This window comes from Nilaparvata lugens, chromosome 5 (assembly GCF_014356525.2).
Source record: "Nilaparvata lugens isolate BPH chromosome 5, ASM1435652v1, whole genome shotgun sequence".
In the NCBI taxonomy this organism is placed as follows: Eukaryota; Metazoa; Arthropoda; class Insecta; order Hemiptera; family Delphacidae; genus Nilaparvata; species Nilaparvata lugens.
This window is the reverse complement of record NC_052508.1, coordinates 18,668,381-18,682,950: the sequence shown is the minus strand read 5'-3', so window position 1 is coordinate 18,682,950 and position 14,570 is coordinate 18,668,381. Positions and strand designations below refer to the sequence as shown.

Below are 14,570 nucleotides of genomic sequence, written 5' to 3'. Positions count from 1 at the left end.
AATATGATTCCTTATCTTTTTTTTCTAAATCTCAACTCATTGCTAGCGAACAGACTAACTGTCTATTCTAGTAATGCCATTAAACGTTTTTGAAGAATTTTGTTTTCAAATTTTATCACATTATTTCTGTTTATATATTATTGTTTCATATTCATAGCTTAAGGATGCACCGTAGAAAAATAAAAATATTTGTATTTTTTTATAAAATGGCAAATAAATTGAATTGAATTATGAATATAAATAATAAGGCACAATTCATAAATATTTTCTCGAGGTGGAGTTTGATTTGTACTTAGTCCAAAATTGAACCATGGAAAAGTCTGACATTTTAAAATATAATTCATCTTCTTTAAAATAAATCCTGATTTTAAATGTGACTATAGATTTTTGTTTAATATGTATTGCGTTCTCATGGCCCATTAACTTATTGTAGGTAATTGTTTCGGGACTAGATCTGGTTGAAGGGCTCGCTTATGACTGGATCGGAGGCAACATCTACTGGCTCGACTCTCGACTCAACACAATCGAAGTAGCCAAGGAGAACGGATCCAACAGAATGGTTCTCATCAAAGAGAACATCACACAGCCCAGAGGAATGATGCTGGATCCTAGTCCTGGGTAAATATAAAAAACAGTACGGTATCATCGAATTAATTATGAAGAGGCCTTGACACTCGAATGAACTTGTAGGTTTGTAGAGTCGGAGTACCGACTCTAATCAGTACCTCATGTCATCTAATTTTATGAAAAAGAATCTTGAACAATGTAGCTCACCATAAAAACTCACTTTTTTCCCCATATAAAATGAAATCACAAAGAAATTTCCCACATTTCTTGATCATAAAAAATAATAGCATATTGCATATCATATTTCCACTGCTCCTCAGTTATATCATAGAGAAAATATAAGGATATATCTTATTGTATATTACCATATTAAGTTCGTTTATGTTCCAAATTTCAAGCCGATTTTTGTTAACTACCTGTCTATTATTACTGTTTTGACCGTGTGAGAATGTAAGAACGGCGCAGTATGAGAGATTACCAGCGTCACATAGCTTCACAATAAATAACTACTAGGACTTTCGGCTTGTGATAACAGTGAGGTTCGGAACATAAACGTCCTATATCATGGGATATCTTCTTATGCTATCTTTTCTTTATGGCTATATTCGACTATTTTTCACGAGACTCCACTGTGCAAGTTCACAAAGGATGACAAGCAGATTTATCATTTAACTGCATCGTTATTGGTGAAGTCGACATAAATAAAACTCTGTGTCGTCTACTATTAAGAAAATTTATCCCTAGTTCATTGATCCTGTTACTTCGAGTTAGTATCCTGTTACTTCGAATTCGACGTAGATAAAACTTTGTGTCGTCAACTATTGAGAAAGGTTATTCTTAGTCTATTCATCCAGTTCCTTCAAGAGATTGAATAATCTTGTTTTGACTTTGCAGAGCTAAATGGCTGTTCTGGACTGACTGGGGAGAGAACCCCAGAATCGAGCGTGCCGGCATGGATGGCACCAACCGCAGTGTCATCATCAACACGAAGATCTACTGGCCAAACGGACTAACACTTGACATCATGAACAAGAGAATATACTTCGCAGACTCCAAACTAGATTTCATAGATTTCTGTAACTACAACGGATCAGGCCGCCAGCAAGTGGTAGCTGGCAGCCATTACTTGCTACATCCACATTCCATGACCCTGTTCGAGGATACAGTCTACTGGACTGACCGCCAGTTGAACCGAGTTTTGTCGGCGCATAAGTTCAGAGGCAAGAATCAGACGGTTGTTTCTCATCTGATATCGCAGCCGCTGAGCATCCACGTGCATCATCCGTCTCTGCAGCCGGTCACTAAGAGTCCCTGTGAGAACGCCGCCTGCGACCATCTCTGTCTTCTGTCTCCGTCCGACCCACGTGGATATTCGTGCAAGTGCAGAGCAGGCTACAGGATATCCAGCGGTGGAAACTGCGTTGAAGGTAATAGTTTATCATTTTTACAAATACCAATTTAATACCAGAAAATGTTCAGATAGTTTGGCTGCAAATTGTTGAGAGTAGTAATATAAGAGATTGAGTTATGTTCTCCAAAAGCTTTAAACTTGAATGAATTATCACACTGACTCATACTGTCAAACCACCTCCCTGAATACTCGAGGTAATTGTGAAACATCAATATTTTTCGATAGAACAGTATATTGAAATATACTATTTAGTGTGAAGTGAAGATTAATACAAGAAGTATAACAAATGAATTTTAACCGTACGCATGAATAACGAATTTCAACGATATAATTCCAATCATATCGGGTCTTACTTGAAATTAAATATTTCAATCGTAACCACAACAATATTTCCTCCAACATATCAGATTTAACAATAAATCAACATAATTGTGAAGGATATTCATTTGTTTTTTATTGAATTGGTATAAATTATGTTGGGTACCTCATTGGATGAACCATCAAATACTTGAAGATTATATATAAGCTACAATACTCATTATTGTCCAAGTTTCAAAATTGATCAATTCTCCTTATTCCAAGTATTGTAATCTTGGCTACTTCGAGACAACTAGGCCCCATTCATTTGAGCAATTCATTCTAGGTTGAAATAATTGAAGAAACTTGAAATATTGTCTAGGATAAAACAAAGTTGTCATGAATAGCGACATTCAACAATAAATACTGTTCTGCCATATTCTGACATTCATACTCAAGTCTTGAATTGTTAGAAGTATTAATATATAACGAAAATATATCATGTTTAGAATTTCATGCATTTATGTTTTTTAATTACCACTTTTCGTTGAATTGAAACCAATTATGTAATTTTTTCAGAGGAAGTATCATTTATGGTGCTTATGAAGGATTCGCAAATAATTGATGTGAGTTTGGTGCCTGGAGATAAGACGACAGGTTTCATGGTGCCTATCGTCGGAATTGAAACAGGTGTTCAAATTGACTTCGACCGAAAGACTGAAACACTCTACTGGGTCGAAACTAAGGATGACAGCGAAAATGTAAGTTTTATATAATCAGCACATTATCCATCGTGAATTAATACTTTATCTGTCTAAAAATACCAAAGGTGCTTCTTGTAATAAATTTTACTCAATATATAAGATCACTCTTATCATTCGAAAATGATGTGTTCAATTTATTCATCTATAAAATAATTTTTTTCAAAGAATCTATCTCATTTCTTTCATACAATCAATTCCAAAAGATTTCATTTCTTCTAAAAATGTTCAGTGAGTGCATTTATTTAGATGTAATGCATTACTCACAATATATTGTGAATAATGCAAAGGAAATGAGATATGATGACAAAATGGAGAAAGGATCACAAACACTATTTTTTCAGAGAACGAATTAGAACATATCCTATTTCTTCACACTACCCAAAATTATCATTCTATTCAATACGTTTCCTTATATCCTATTCCATATACCGTACAGAACTCTTTATTTGAGTTAAATCAATTGCCCCATATTGGATTAGGCCTACTTTCCGCTTTCCCAACATGTAACTCGCCATCTGTGTTTTATTGATTTATTTCCGTCATATCATTACTTTATTTTGTATATTTTATTAATATATATTCGTATGGGTTTTACCTGCAATCTTCTATAGAATAAAACATGCAAATTATTCATTCATACATTGAGACACCATAGCAGAATAAAGAAACAGGCACTAACCCAAAACTTCTAATCCCAGATTTAGTCTCATGAAATGTCCAAAGTATGATTGAGTTCACATCACAACAAAATTCCACTTCGAAATTAATAACTGGTATAAACTACATAATTTTGATTCCCAATTCTGATAGATTAGTAGAAAAGCCAAAAAATAAACAATTGATGATTTAAATTCTAATCCTCACACACTAGTCTGATTCATTGTTTCATTAATTTTATAAATTGTACTATACATCGTAGAAAATGATTGAATTTGCCTGTTTACCATCTCTCCTGTAACAAATGTTGTTTTTTTCAGGGTACAATCTACAGCAGCCCGTACAGAGGAGGCAACAAGACAGAGTTCCTGAGCCAGGACACGGGGATCGTGGGTGCGCCGTACGCGATCGCGTTCGACTGGCTGGGCCGCAACATGTACATCGGCAACCGCATCGCATCCAACATCGAGGCTCTCAAGGTCGACGGCAAGAGCAAGCATCGCACTGTCATTCTGGCCAACAACGGAAGCGACACCTCTGTTGCCAAGCCGAAGGCCATCTGCCTACAGCCAGGAGAAGGGTTAGTATTTGATAATTATTTTCAATTTGATGAAAATAAATTTGATTTTTTTGTAAAATGTATGAATTCAGGGCTACTTATTTTCATTTATAAAATAGAATTATAGTTCTCTTTTTTAAATAATAGACCAATAATTGAATCTATTTGTATAATTAAATGCTGAATGTATTTTTAATCTATTATTCTATTTATTTCAAAAAAGGGTAGCCTACTATAATTCTATTTTATGAATTGAATTTTTCGATATTAACAATAATTCATTAGTTTCTATAGCCTGCAAGAGTTGCAGAACATTTACTCTACTCTACTTTTACTCCTTTTATAGTTACTCTGCAACTGGAAAAAATCCCTGACATTATTCATAAGTAAAGTGATAACTTAGTTTCCTATGTTTTCAGTAAGGGCTGTTAAATTTTATGTAATGTATTGATTCATTATTATCAAATTGATACAATAGAATCAAAGCAAATCCATACTTATAGTTTTACTGATTTTACTTAGGTATATTTATTTCAAAAAAGGGTAGCCTACTATAATTCTATTTTATGAATTGAATTTTTCGATATTATCAATAATTCATTAGTTTCTTTAGCCTGCAAGAGTTGCAGAACATTTACTCTACTCTACTTTTACTCCTTTTATAGTTACTCTGCAACTGGAAAAAATCTCTGACATTATTCACAAGTAAAGTGATAACTTAGTTTCCTATGTTTTCAGTAAGGGCTGTTAAATTTTATGTAATGTATTGATTCATTATTATCAAATTGATACAATTTAATCAAAGCAAATCCAAACTTATAGTTTTACTGATTTTACTTACTTTCTCAAATATGTTACCAACCATTCTGGATTTTAGTAAGGTATAGAATCCAGAAACTTTATTGAATAATATAGTGTTGATTAATTTTATTTTCACATGTGAATTTTAAAGTAACTATGATTTAGAATAATAGGAAAAACGAAGCAGTTGAAAGAAAATGTTGAACTATATAATTTTTTTTTCTTGCCGCTAATGATTACATCCATAATAATAGTTACTACATTATGGTACATGTATAGCCTACTACTACACTACAATAATAAGTCACCAATACAGGTTAGCAAGTACTGAATTGAAGCTTTTTCAGTTTCCACTTGTAGAATAAAGTTGACTTATCTGTACAATCCGAATTATTCTGATATTCCAATTAGTTCTTCGGTAAAAAGCTTACATTTATATGGAAACAATTGAGGAGGTAGATAATCTTAAGATTGTTTCACTTGTTATGTAGCTTGTATCATTGTTAAGTTTCAATTGTTTCATACTAAGATACCTGATACTTGTAGCTTGTAACAGTACTGAGAATCGATTTTTTCCTAAATACTCACAAAATAACCCCTAAAAATCCATTCCTTGAAGTTTTTTAGTTTCATTATGTGAGAAAGTTTAATAATAATAATAATAATTTCTCTGATTGCCAATGAATAGCAACCAGAGGATGATACAGATATGGCCTACGAAAAATTTATAGAAATTTTAAAACACCACATGGATAATAACTTTTAAATAACATGGATAATAACTTTGGTCAGTACTGCCGGGTCTTGATGGTTTTGATAATATAATTTTAAAAGGCATTAGAGAATTATTTTGTAAACCTCTGGCTCATGTCTTCAATTTGAGTCTATTAACTGGAACAATTCCTAAAGCAATGAAATTAATTTGTGTCAGACCTATCCATAAGGGAGGAGATAAGCTAATTTCAAGTATATGCCTGCTAACTATATATGCCTATATCACTAATAAGTAACTTATCAAAAATACTGGAAAAGTTAGTGAAAGTTCGGTTGATGAGCTATCTGGAAAAGTATAATATAATTTCTCCAAACCGATTTGGTTTTCGTAAAGGAATAAGTACGGAATCAACAGTTCTGGAGTTGTCAAAATTGGTTATCCATAACTTGGAGGAAAAAAATAAGTGTTTAGCTGTATTTTTGGATAAGTTTTCAGAAGATATTATAAGTTCTCAGTTTCAACTTCAATTTAGTTATATGCATCTTTGTTTGATGAATTCAGTCCACAAATTGAATTGTTTACTAACATCTAACATTAGCTTTTAAGAAGAGTGTGAATTGCAGAGAAGTAGTAAACAGAGTATATAGGCATATTCTAATTTTTACATCTAACAACATCTCTTAAGAAGGGTGTGAATTGCAGAAGTAAATAGAGTATATAGGCATGTACTTTTTGCAGAAAACTGTACTGGATCGACGAGGGTGGCTACGGAGTGCCGCAGAAAATAGGCAAAGTGAACATGGACGGCACAAACCCGATTGTGCTGTACAAGTCTGACACAGTTCTGGTAGCACTCACCCTGGATCTGGACACCAGCAAGCTCTACTTCAGCGCACAGTACCCCAAACCACAGGTAACCACATTCAGAACAACCTAGAACAAAATTTTTAAAAAATGACCTAATATTTATCACACATTTCATAGCGAGTATTTTAGAACTCTTTCATGTCCAAGATCCATTTGATCCATTATTTTGAACGTTTTCATGTTCCTAGGTTTATTAGGTCCATTATTTTTTAACGTTTCCATGTTCAAATGTCCATTATTTTTTAACGTTTTCATGTTCCAAGGTTCATTAGGTCCATCATTTTTTAATGTTTCTATGTTCCAATGTCCATTATTTTTCAACGTTTTCATGTTACAAGGTTCATTAGGTCCATTATTTTTCAACGTTTCCATGTTCCAATGACCATTATTTTTTAACGTTTTTATCATCCAAGGTCCATTAGGTCCATTATTTTTTAACGTTTTTATGTTCCAAGGTCCATTAGTTTTGAATTAGGTCCATTAGGTTTAGTTTTGTTCCAAGGTTCATTAGATCTATTTTCATGTTGCCAATTTTTATCCTAACATTTTATCCACCAGATGCCCATGCCAACATTCCTACCTGGATTCATTCCTGCACGTAGACCGTAGGCAGTAATTCTTCCCGATAATGATTTATTTCTTATATTATATAGTATTTCATACTAGTACTTATATTATGTACAGTAGTGATTTAATTTTTTTCATGTAATATTTTCCTTTTCATTGAACTATACTATTATCTACTAAAAACTGATAGTATCTAAATTGTATTTATATTATCTATATATCTATAAGTGTATCTTATGAGAATCTATTTGGATTGAATTGAATTGTTGTCTACATCTGCGAGTTCTAAAACTCATTAAAATTCGTTTTATTAATTTTTTCCAGATATCAGTGATGAGTGTCGACGGAGGAGAACCTCAGGAGCTTCTGAGTGAAATAAACAGTATCAACCTACCGAAGGCACTGGCTGTCTTTGAAAAAAGGCTCTACTACATGGATCCGCCCTACGACAAAGTGGAGAGAGTTGATCTGGTGCCCAGGGATGATGGTACACTGGAGGTCAAAAATGCCAAAAGTATTCTTGACAACGAACCAAACCTGAAGTACTTCACAATCTTCCAGAAGAGACCTGGTTGGTATTATATCTATATTAAATTCTAATTTCAGTTAGTTTTAGTACCAATTAAGTCGATTCAATCTATTGAGCTTCCAAATTCAATCATCTCAATCTGATATGATGCATATGTTCTATTATCGATTCTTTGGCATTTATCAAGAGGATTTATAAAAGGTAACAAATTTGTTCAAAAATAATAATGTTTGGAAGAATATTTTGTAGAGAAAATTTTGAATATTCCAGGATGGAAAAACATTTTTCTATCAAAGCAAATTAGAGGGCGAAGCTCCCTAATGGTCTCCAAATGTAATGTTTCTGCTCGAATGAATAAATTAATGTTTGAATGTTTCGAATAGTTTCAATATGTAGGTAGGATACAGCGAATTTTCATATATTGTAGCTGTCCGTATAAAGGACTAATTGAATGAATATTTCTCTATTCAAGTCCAAGTAATTCCTGAGAGTGATATGTGATATTCGTATTCAAACTACAATTTCGTCGATACAAACTGATACTAACTTATTAGTACTAACTGATACTATTTTAAACATGGTATTTTGTCGATGCTAAAGTTATTTTACAAATTGATATTAACTAATAATGGTAATAACTAATTTGTTCATTGAAATATTTATCTATACGTCCAAGCAAATCCTGATAGTGTCATTTTATTTATATTGAAACCACAATTTCATCGATACTAACTTAACTGTATTTTACAAACTGACACTAATTTATATAAGGTCAACTCATACAATTTTTACTAACTTTTATTTCTGATACCAGCTGTTTATTGTTGTTTTTAGCGAATCTGCACCCTTGCGTGACGAACAACGGAGGCTGTGAGCACCTGTGCATCCCGAGCGACGGTGGCACCAGAGTGTGCAGCTGCTCGATCGGCTACAAGAAAGATGGCGCCGGCAACTGCATGCACTACAAGTCGTTCGCAGTTGTCGCGCAGCTCGACATCACACGCGGATACAGTCTCAATGACTCATCCGAGGCTATCGTGCCAATTGCTGGCTCAGGTACGCTTCCCACAAATCATTCTCTACTCAAGTATTTGTCTATAGAATCATCTATTGATGTTCTCTTTATTAAAAAATGATCCACAGATCTACACGTACTTGAGTGGTTGTCCTATTTCAATAACTTATAATTAGATAATGAGTCAGTTTTAGGATTAATATAATGAAGTAAGTTATCCCTTTAGTTGTACTTGAATTTTGAATGAAAACGACTTGATATTGTAAAAACCAGTGGTTTATCGAAACAATTTGAGGTACTAGTTTCTGTTGTAACAACATCATCAATCTCTAGTAAACTAGTTTATTACCAAAACTAGTACTTATCTCAAATTGTTCCAATAAAGTGGTGGTTTCTGCAATGTCTTATGCTTTTCATTAAATATGGATATTCACCACAACATAGAACTACTTGAATTTGTTGTACTGTGTAATCAATTATTAGTGCTTGCGTATCAGCCTAGAGGTGAAGTTTTAAGCCAGGTCACTCCCGTGTTATCGGATAGGCACGCTAAACTGTCGGTCCCGGCTGAAGTATGACAGTCATTAGGCCCATTAACAGCTCAAATTATATATTCAGGTGAAGTGGAAGCTTTCCGCAAGGGACTCCCCGCCAACAAAAAGCCATACGAATTTATTTATCAATTACTTATCAACACTAATGCTTAAATTATTATTAATTCACATACCATCATATTCTACATCTGAACGTTTGAATTGATTCAGATATTTCAAATTCTGATTGATTTACAGGTCATCATATTCTGCATGTGGACGTTCATTACGCTGATAAATGGATTTACTGGGTGGACTTCAACAGAGGACCATGGAATGGCATCTTCCGGATCCGCCCTAATGGCACAGAGCTGCAGCACGTCATCAAGGACGGAATCGGATCGAATGGCATTAGGGGTCTGGCCGTTGACTGGATCGCCGGTAATCTCTATTTCACCAACGTCTTTCCACATGAGAACTATGTCGAGGTCTGCTGGATAGATGGCTCCAACCGCAAAGTCATCGTCAAAACCACCGCTGATGCGCCCAAGGAATTGGCCGTCAATCCTATTAAGAGGTGGGTGGATATTTATGAAATTGTTGATATAGTCTTCTTCTGATATGAAACTTTATCACGTTATGGCCATCCTATTAAGAGGTGGATTGATGATGTTCATGAAATTTGTTGTTCAAGTCTTTCTCTGATAAAAAAGTTTATTTGGTTATAACCATCCTTTCAAAAGCTGGGTGGATATTTATTGAATTTGATGTTTAAATCGTTCTCTGATTTGAAATTTTATCGCGTCATACCATGGTCATGAGTTTTATTGTCTGCGCATATCTGTCTATCAAAATACATGCTATGAAAATGATTTATATTGTGAAGTAGTTATTATTCTATGCGTTGAATAATTCAGTTGGAACTACTAATGAAGGTGGAGAGTTGGGTAATTAATATATCTGAAATTATTTTCAAAATTTTCTTTAATGATTTGAAGAATTGCTCTAATAACTCATTTTTCATAACCAATTGATAAAAAAACAATTTTCCAGCTGTCAAAGCTCTCTTGGAATCAACTATTGTAACTTACAGTACTTATTAGAGAAAACAGCAAATTTCTTCAATTTTCTCTATTCCTATCAAATTTGTTATAAAATTGATAATTCAATATGATCAACGTGGGTACTCTTTTCCTTTATCCGAATTGTTTCACGAAGAAATTTCTTTATTTATCTGGGGATTCCCTAATAGGATTCTGCTCTCTGTCCAACATTTTATGAATTGTGTTTTGTGCATTATTGAATAAAAATAAACATTTTCCTCAACTTTTTCTGAGAACTTTTTCAAATATGATTCTTTCAAGACTTTCAAGTGGAAGTGATAGTGACTTTCATGTCTCTTTTCCTCTCACAGTAACTTACTTAATTCCGGACGCGTTTCAAGGCCCTGGTCTCCATTTTTAGCCTGCTGGGAGTATCTCAATCTGAAATGTGTGAACTTTCTTGGGGTTATAGAATTGTGGATATGTGGAGAAGTGGAGAAAGAGCTAGGGTAGGGTAGGAGTGGTTTCGAGGTGGGGAAAATTTTATAAGAAAATGTTTCTATGATTAATTAACATTTTTCTTTCAGATTGTTGTACTGGATCGATTACGGACAATATCCGCGAATTGGCAAGGCGTATCTAGATGGCAGCAATTGGCAACCGATGGTAACATCTGGAATTGGCACTCCACGAGATTTGACCGTTGACATGCTCACACATGACGTCTACTGGGTTGATGCCAAATTCGACATGATTCAGAAAGTCGCTTACAACGGCCAGAACAGACAGGTAAAACTGATAAATAAGACAAGTTGTCATATATTTCGAAGTTCAGATGGAAAGAAATGCATTATTAATAGATAAGGTGCTTATCATTTAATTATTATGTACTAGCATTGTTCGAAACAGGCAGGTAAAACTATTCAAATAAAATAATTATTATTGAACGAAAATCCCAATTACATTATATAAAATACCCCGAAGACTTCTACTACTGCAAATATTGACAACAGGGTGAACAGCTAGATGGGAATTCGATGAGGTGATTTACATCATGTAATTGGGATTTTCGTTTAATAATAATTATTCATTAATTATTAGTATTTGGACAAATGCAACTTCCAATTCATTTCCATCTGAAAATAAGATAAGCTACCATACTATTTTAAAGCAGAGATGGGAAGAAATTTATCATTAATAGCTTATCATTTAATTATGAACTAACATTGTTCAGTTCATCCATTATTCTAGAACGTGTTTCCAAGATGAACCAAGTTTAAAAGCTAGCTTTATTATAAATTTAATTAGTATAGTTGGAAGAAAACTAGTGGTTGAATAATTTGAGCTGCTAAGAACAGCCAGAAATCAGTGAAATTGACTAGCAAATGATCAAGAAATATATGGTTGACGAATTTCAACAGGATATGAAAATAAATATTATTGCGAACAATGATACTGTATCTGTGAATGATGAATTGCAATTTCTCCCGTAGGTCATTCGCCGCAATCTGCCAAATCCGATGGGAATAGCTGTCCATAGAGGAGATGTGTACTGGGTGGATAGGAACCTGAATACTGTTTTCAAGGCATCAAAACTGCCTGGAAACATAACGAGACCGTTACCAGTGAGAACGAACCTACAGAGACTGCGTGACATAGCCATTTACGATGTTACCAATCAACCAACCGATGAGAACAATCCTTGCAGGAGGCTGGGTAATTATTGTTTGTTCCCTTTTTGTTGTAATAAAAATCGGGATATTATAATCACCCTATTCTATTAGTATTAATTTGATAGCTACGGAGAATGTTCCTAAAATACAGTAAAAAGTACGGTTTGTACCTCAGTTTGCAATTCGCAACTCATGATGAACTAGCATTGGCATACCTTTGAACTCAAGAAACTTACTTATTTGTGGTAGGTAGCTACATGCTACATTGACATACAACAATATAAATTAAAAAAAAAACTCATACACTAATAGTATTGTGTTTGTCTATGTTCAGTTCTAAAATGTGTCACTCTATCCCTTCTTGCAGCTATGAGTTTTGGGAATGTTCAGCTTTCTCATTTTATCTCTCATTCTCGAATATTAAGTTATTAGATGTTAAAAAGTCTCGAATACTATTTCATAATGTTGACAAGACTTGAGGAGTTTTACAAGTTTCTTGCTATTATGTGCAGAAACATCCAACAGACTTTCTTTTCTCACTAGCCTATTACACTCGTAATAAGCTAGTAATAATCATCCTTTTGAAACAATTTGCTTGACTATTGTAAAAACCTTGTCTCGCGTAGCGTAATCCATTGTAAGTTTTAGAGTGTAATTTTCGTGTTAGAACAGTGTTATATACAATAACCCAATCAATCATAGGATTGAGTCAAGGATACAATAATTAAGGAGCAAAATACTTGCATTTCTGATTACTGAATACATAATTGTGATTGTAATGATTTTTTAAATTTATTTATTTGTAAATTTATTTATTTTTTAATGAATAGGAAACGGAGGCTGCGACCAGTTATGCTTCTCATTCCCTCCCGACTACTCGGCGAGCACTTTCCAGTTCAAGTGCGACTGCGCAACCGGTCAGCTGACCAGCGTCATGGGCAACAAGTGTGACAATGTTGACGAGTTCCTGCTCTTCACCACCCGCACTGAAATCAGAGCCATCAATCTCGACCCGCGATCACTCAACGTGCCATTCAAGCCTGTCAATGTGAGTGTCTCCCCTCATCCTGATTGATAGATGATAACGCATTTCAATTCAGCCTCCTAGTTAATTCAAGAAACTGTGTCTTATTCCACAAAACAATTATTTAAATAGAGATAGTACCTTTATATATTGATATATTGATAGTGCCTTTTAAAGAGATGAAATTTATTGTAATTTAGTCTTCTGTGAACTTTTTCTCCACTATGGGTACAATCTAATAGTCTAAATTATAGATAACACATTCAAAAGAGATAGAATTGTAATTTAGTTTTCTGGGAAACTTTTTTCCAATAAGCGTTCATAGAGGGTAACAGGATGTCGGTTTTTCTTCATTTTTGTACTCATGTCTCACGAATTTCTAGAATTGAAACAGCATTTTCCCACCAAAATTCGATTGAAATGTCCAATGTGATGATTCTACAACCAGCTTTTTAGTTGTAGGTACAGAATACGCCCAACGAAAGTGGAGAAATTAATTGTTTTTTAGTTAAATAAGCTTTTCAGAAATCTCGTAATTCCCGGTATATCAAATTTTAAATTGTTCAAATTAACTACACCACATTTATTTGACTTCATTTAGAGCTTGCATAAAACTGTTATACATAAATGAAAACATGATAAAACATCATCACATGAAAAATGTCCTCCAACAGATTGTGCTACACAACGATTTGTAACGAGCAAATCATTAATTATTATTCACAAATTGCTTTTTTAAACTCATCATAGACATTTAAACAATATGGAATCATAATCTAGAAAAGCTAACACAGATGATATTGACTACTTGCAGTAGCAGATTATCTCTGCTGCCTCAGCCAACATTCATAGTTTGTTTGAGCTTACTCATGCATATTTTTACTTTCGAATATTGAAACTCATAATGCAATTTCTCTTCCAGGTAAATTTGTCAAACGTTGTTGGAGTTGAATTCGACTACAGTGAAAAACGTATATTCTTCACGCAAATCAGGCCACACGCGAAGATTGCATGGCTTCCAAGTTCAGACCCGAACAGCGCGGCAGCCAAGGTGATATTGGGCAAAAACATCAACCCCGAGGGCATATCGTACGACTGGACGCACAAGAAGATCTATTGGACCGATTCGTCTAACAATAGCATTTATGCGATGAACTTGGACGGAAGTGATCTGGTGATGATTGCAAGGGTGGAGCGACCAAGATCTATCGTCATTGATCCTTGTAATGGGTAAGTGTTGAAAAATTCATAGATCATGCTTGCTTATGACTGAATCTCAATAGCAGATTCATTGCTTGTTGTTACTTATTAAATTTGGAAATTCGGTATTTTTGATTATTAATATATCAATATAACATACATGTTTAATGAATTTCAATGATTAATGATTAATTTCATGTTTAATGATTTTCTTTATATTCACCATATTGTGACATGAAAGTGACATAACCAACATTTTGATTTGGACAGTATAGTATAAATTGGAAATGAGACAGTTTTGAGCATGAGCCTGTTGTGCCTTTCCTCATGTTAAGTATTTGTACACAA

General features: G+C 34.0%; 1 protein-coding gene across 1 annotated transcript in view; it reads left to right on the top strand.

Moving 5' to 3' along the window:
- The window catches only part of LOC111044632 (low-density lipoprotein receptor-related protein 2), a 247,182-nt gene that overhangs the window by 193,991 nt on the left and 38,621 nt on the right, over positions 1 to 14,570 (top strand). The window contains 12 exon segments of the mRNA XM_039429403.1: positions 434 to 618; positions 1,462 to 1,994; positions 2,855 to 3,036; positions 4,017 to 4,276; positions 6,510 to 6,684; positions 7,530 to 7,776; positions 8,569 to 8,790; positions 9,541 to 9,859; positions 10,913 to 11,114; positions 11,819 to 12,041; positions 12,829 to 13,046; positions 13,945 to 14,252. Of these exon segments, the coding sequence (XP_039285337.1) occupies positions 434 to 618; positions 1,462 to 1,994; positions 2,855 to 3,036; positions 4,017 to 4,276; positions 6,510 to 6,684; positions 7,530 to 7,776; positions 8,569 to 8,790; positions 9,541 to 9,859; positions 10,913 to 11,114; positions 11,819 to 12,041; positions 12,829 to 13,046; positions 13,945 to 14,252 (3,074 nt within the window).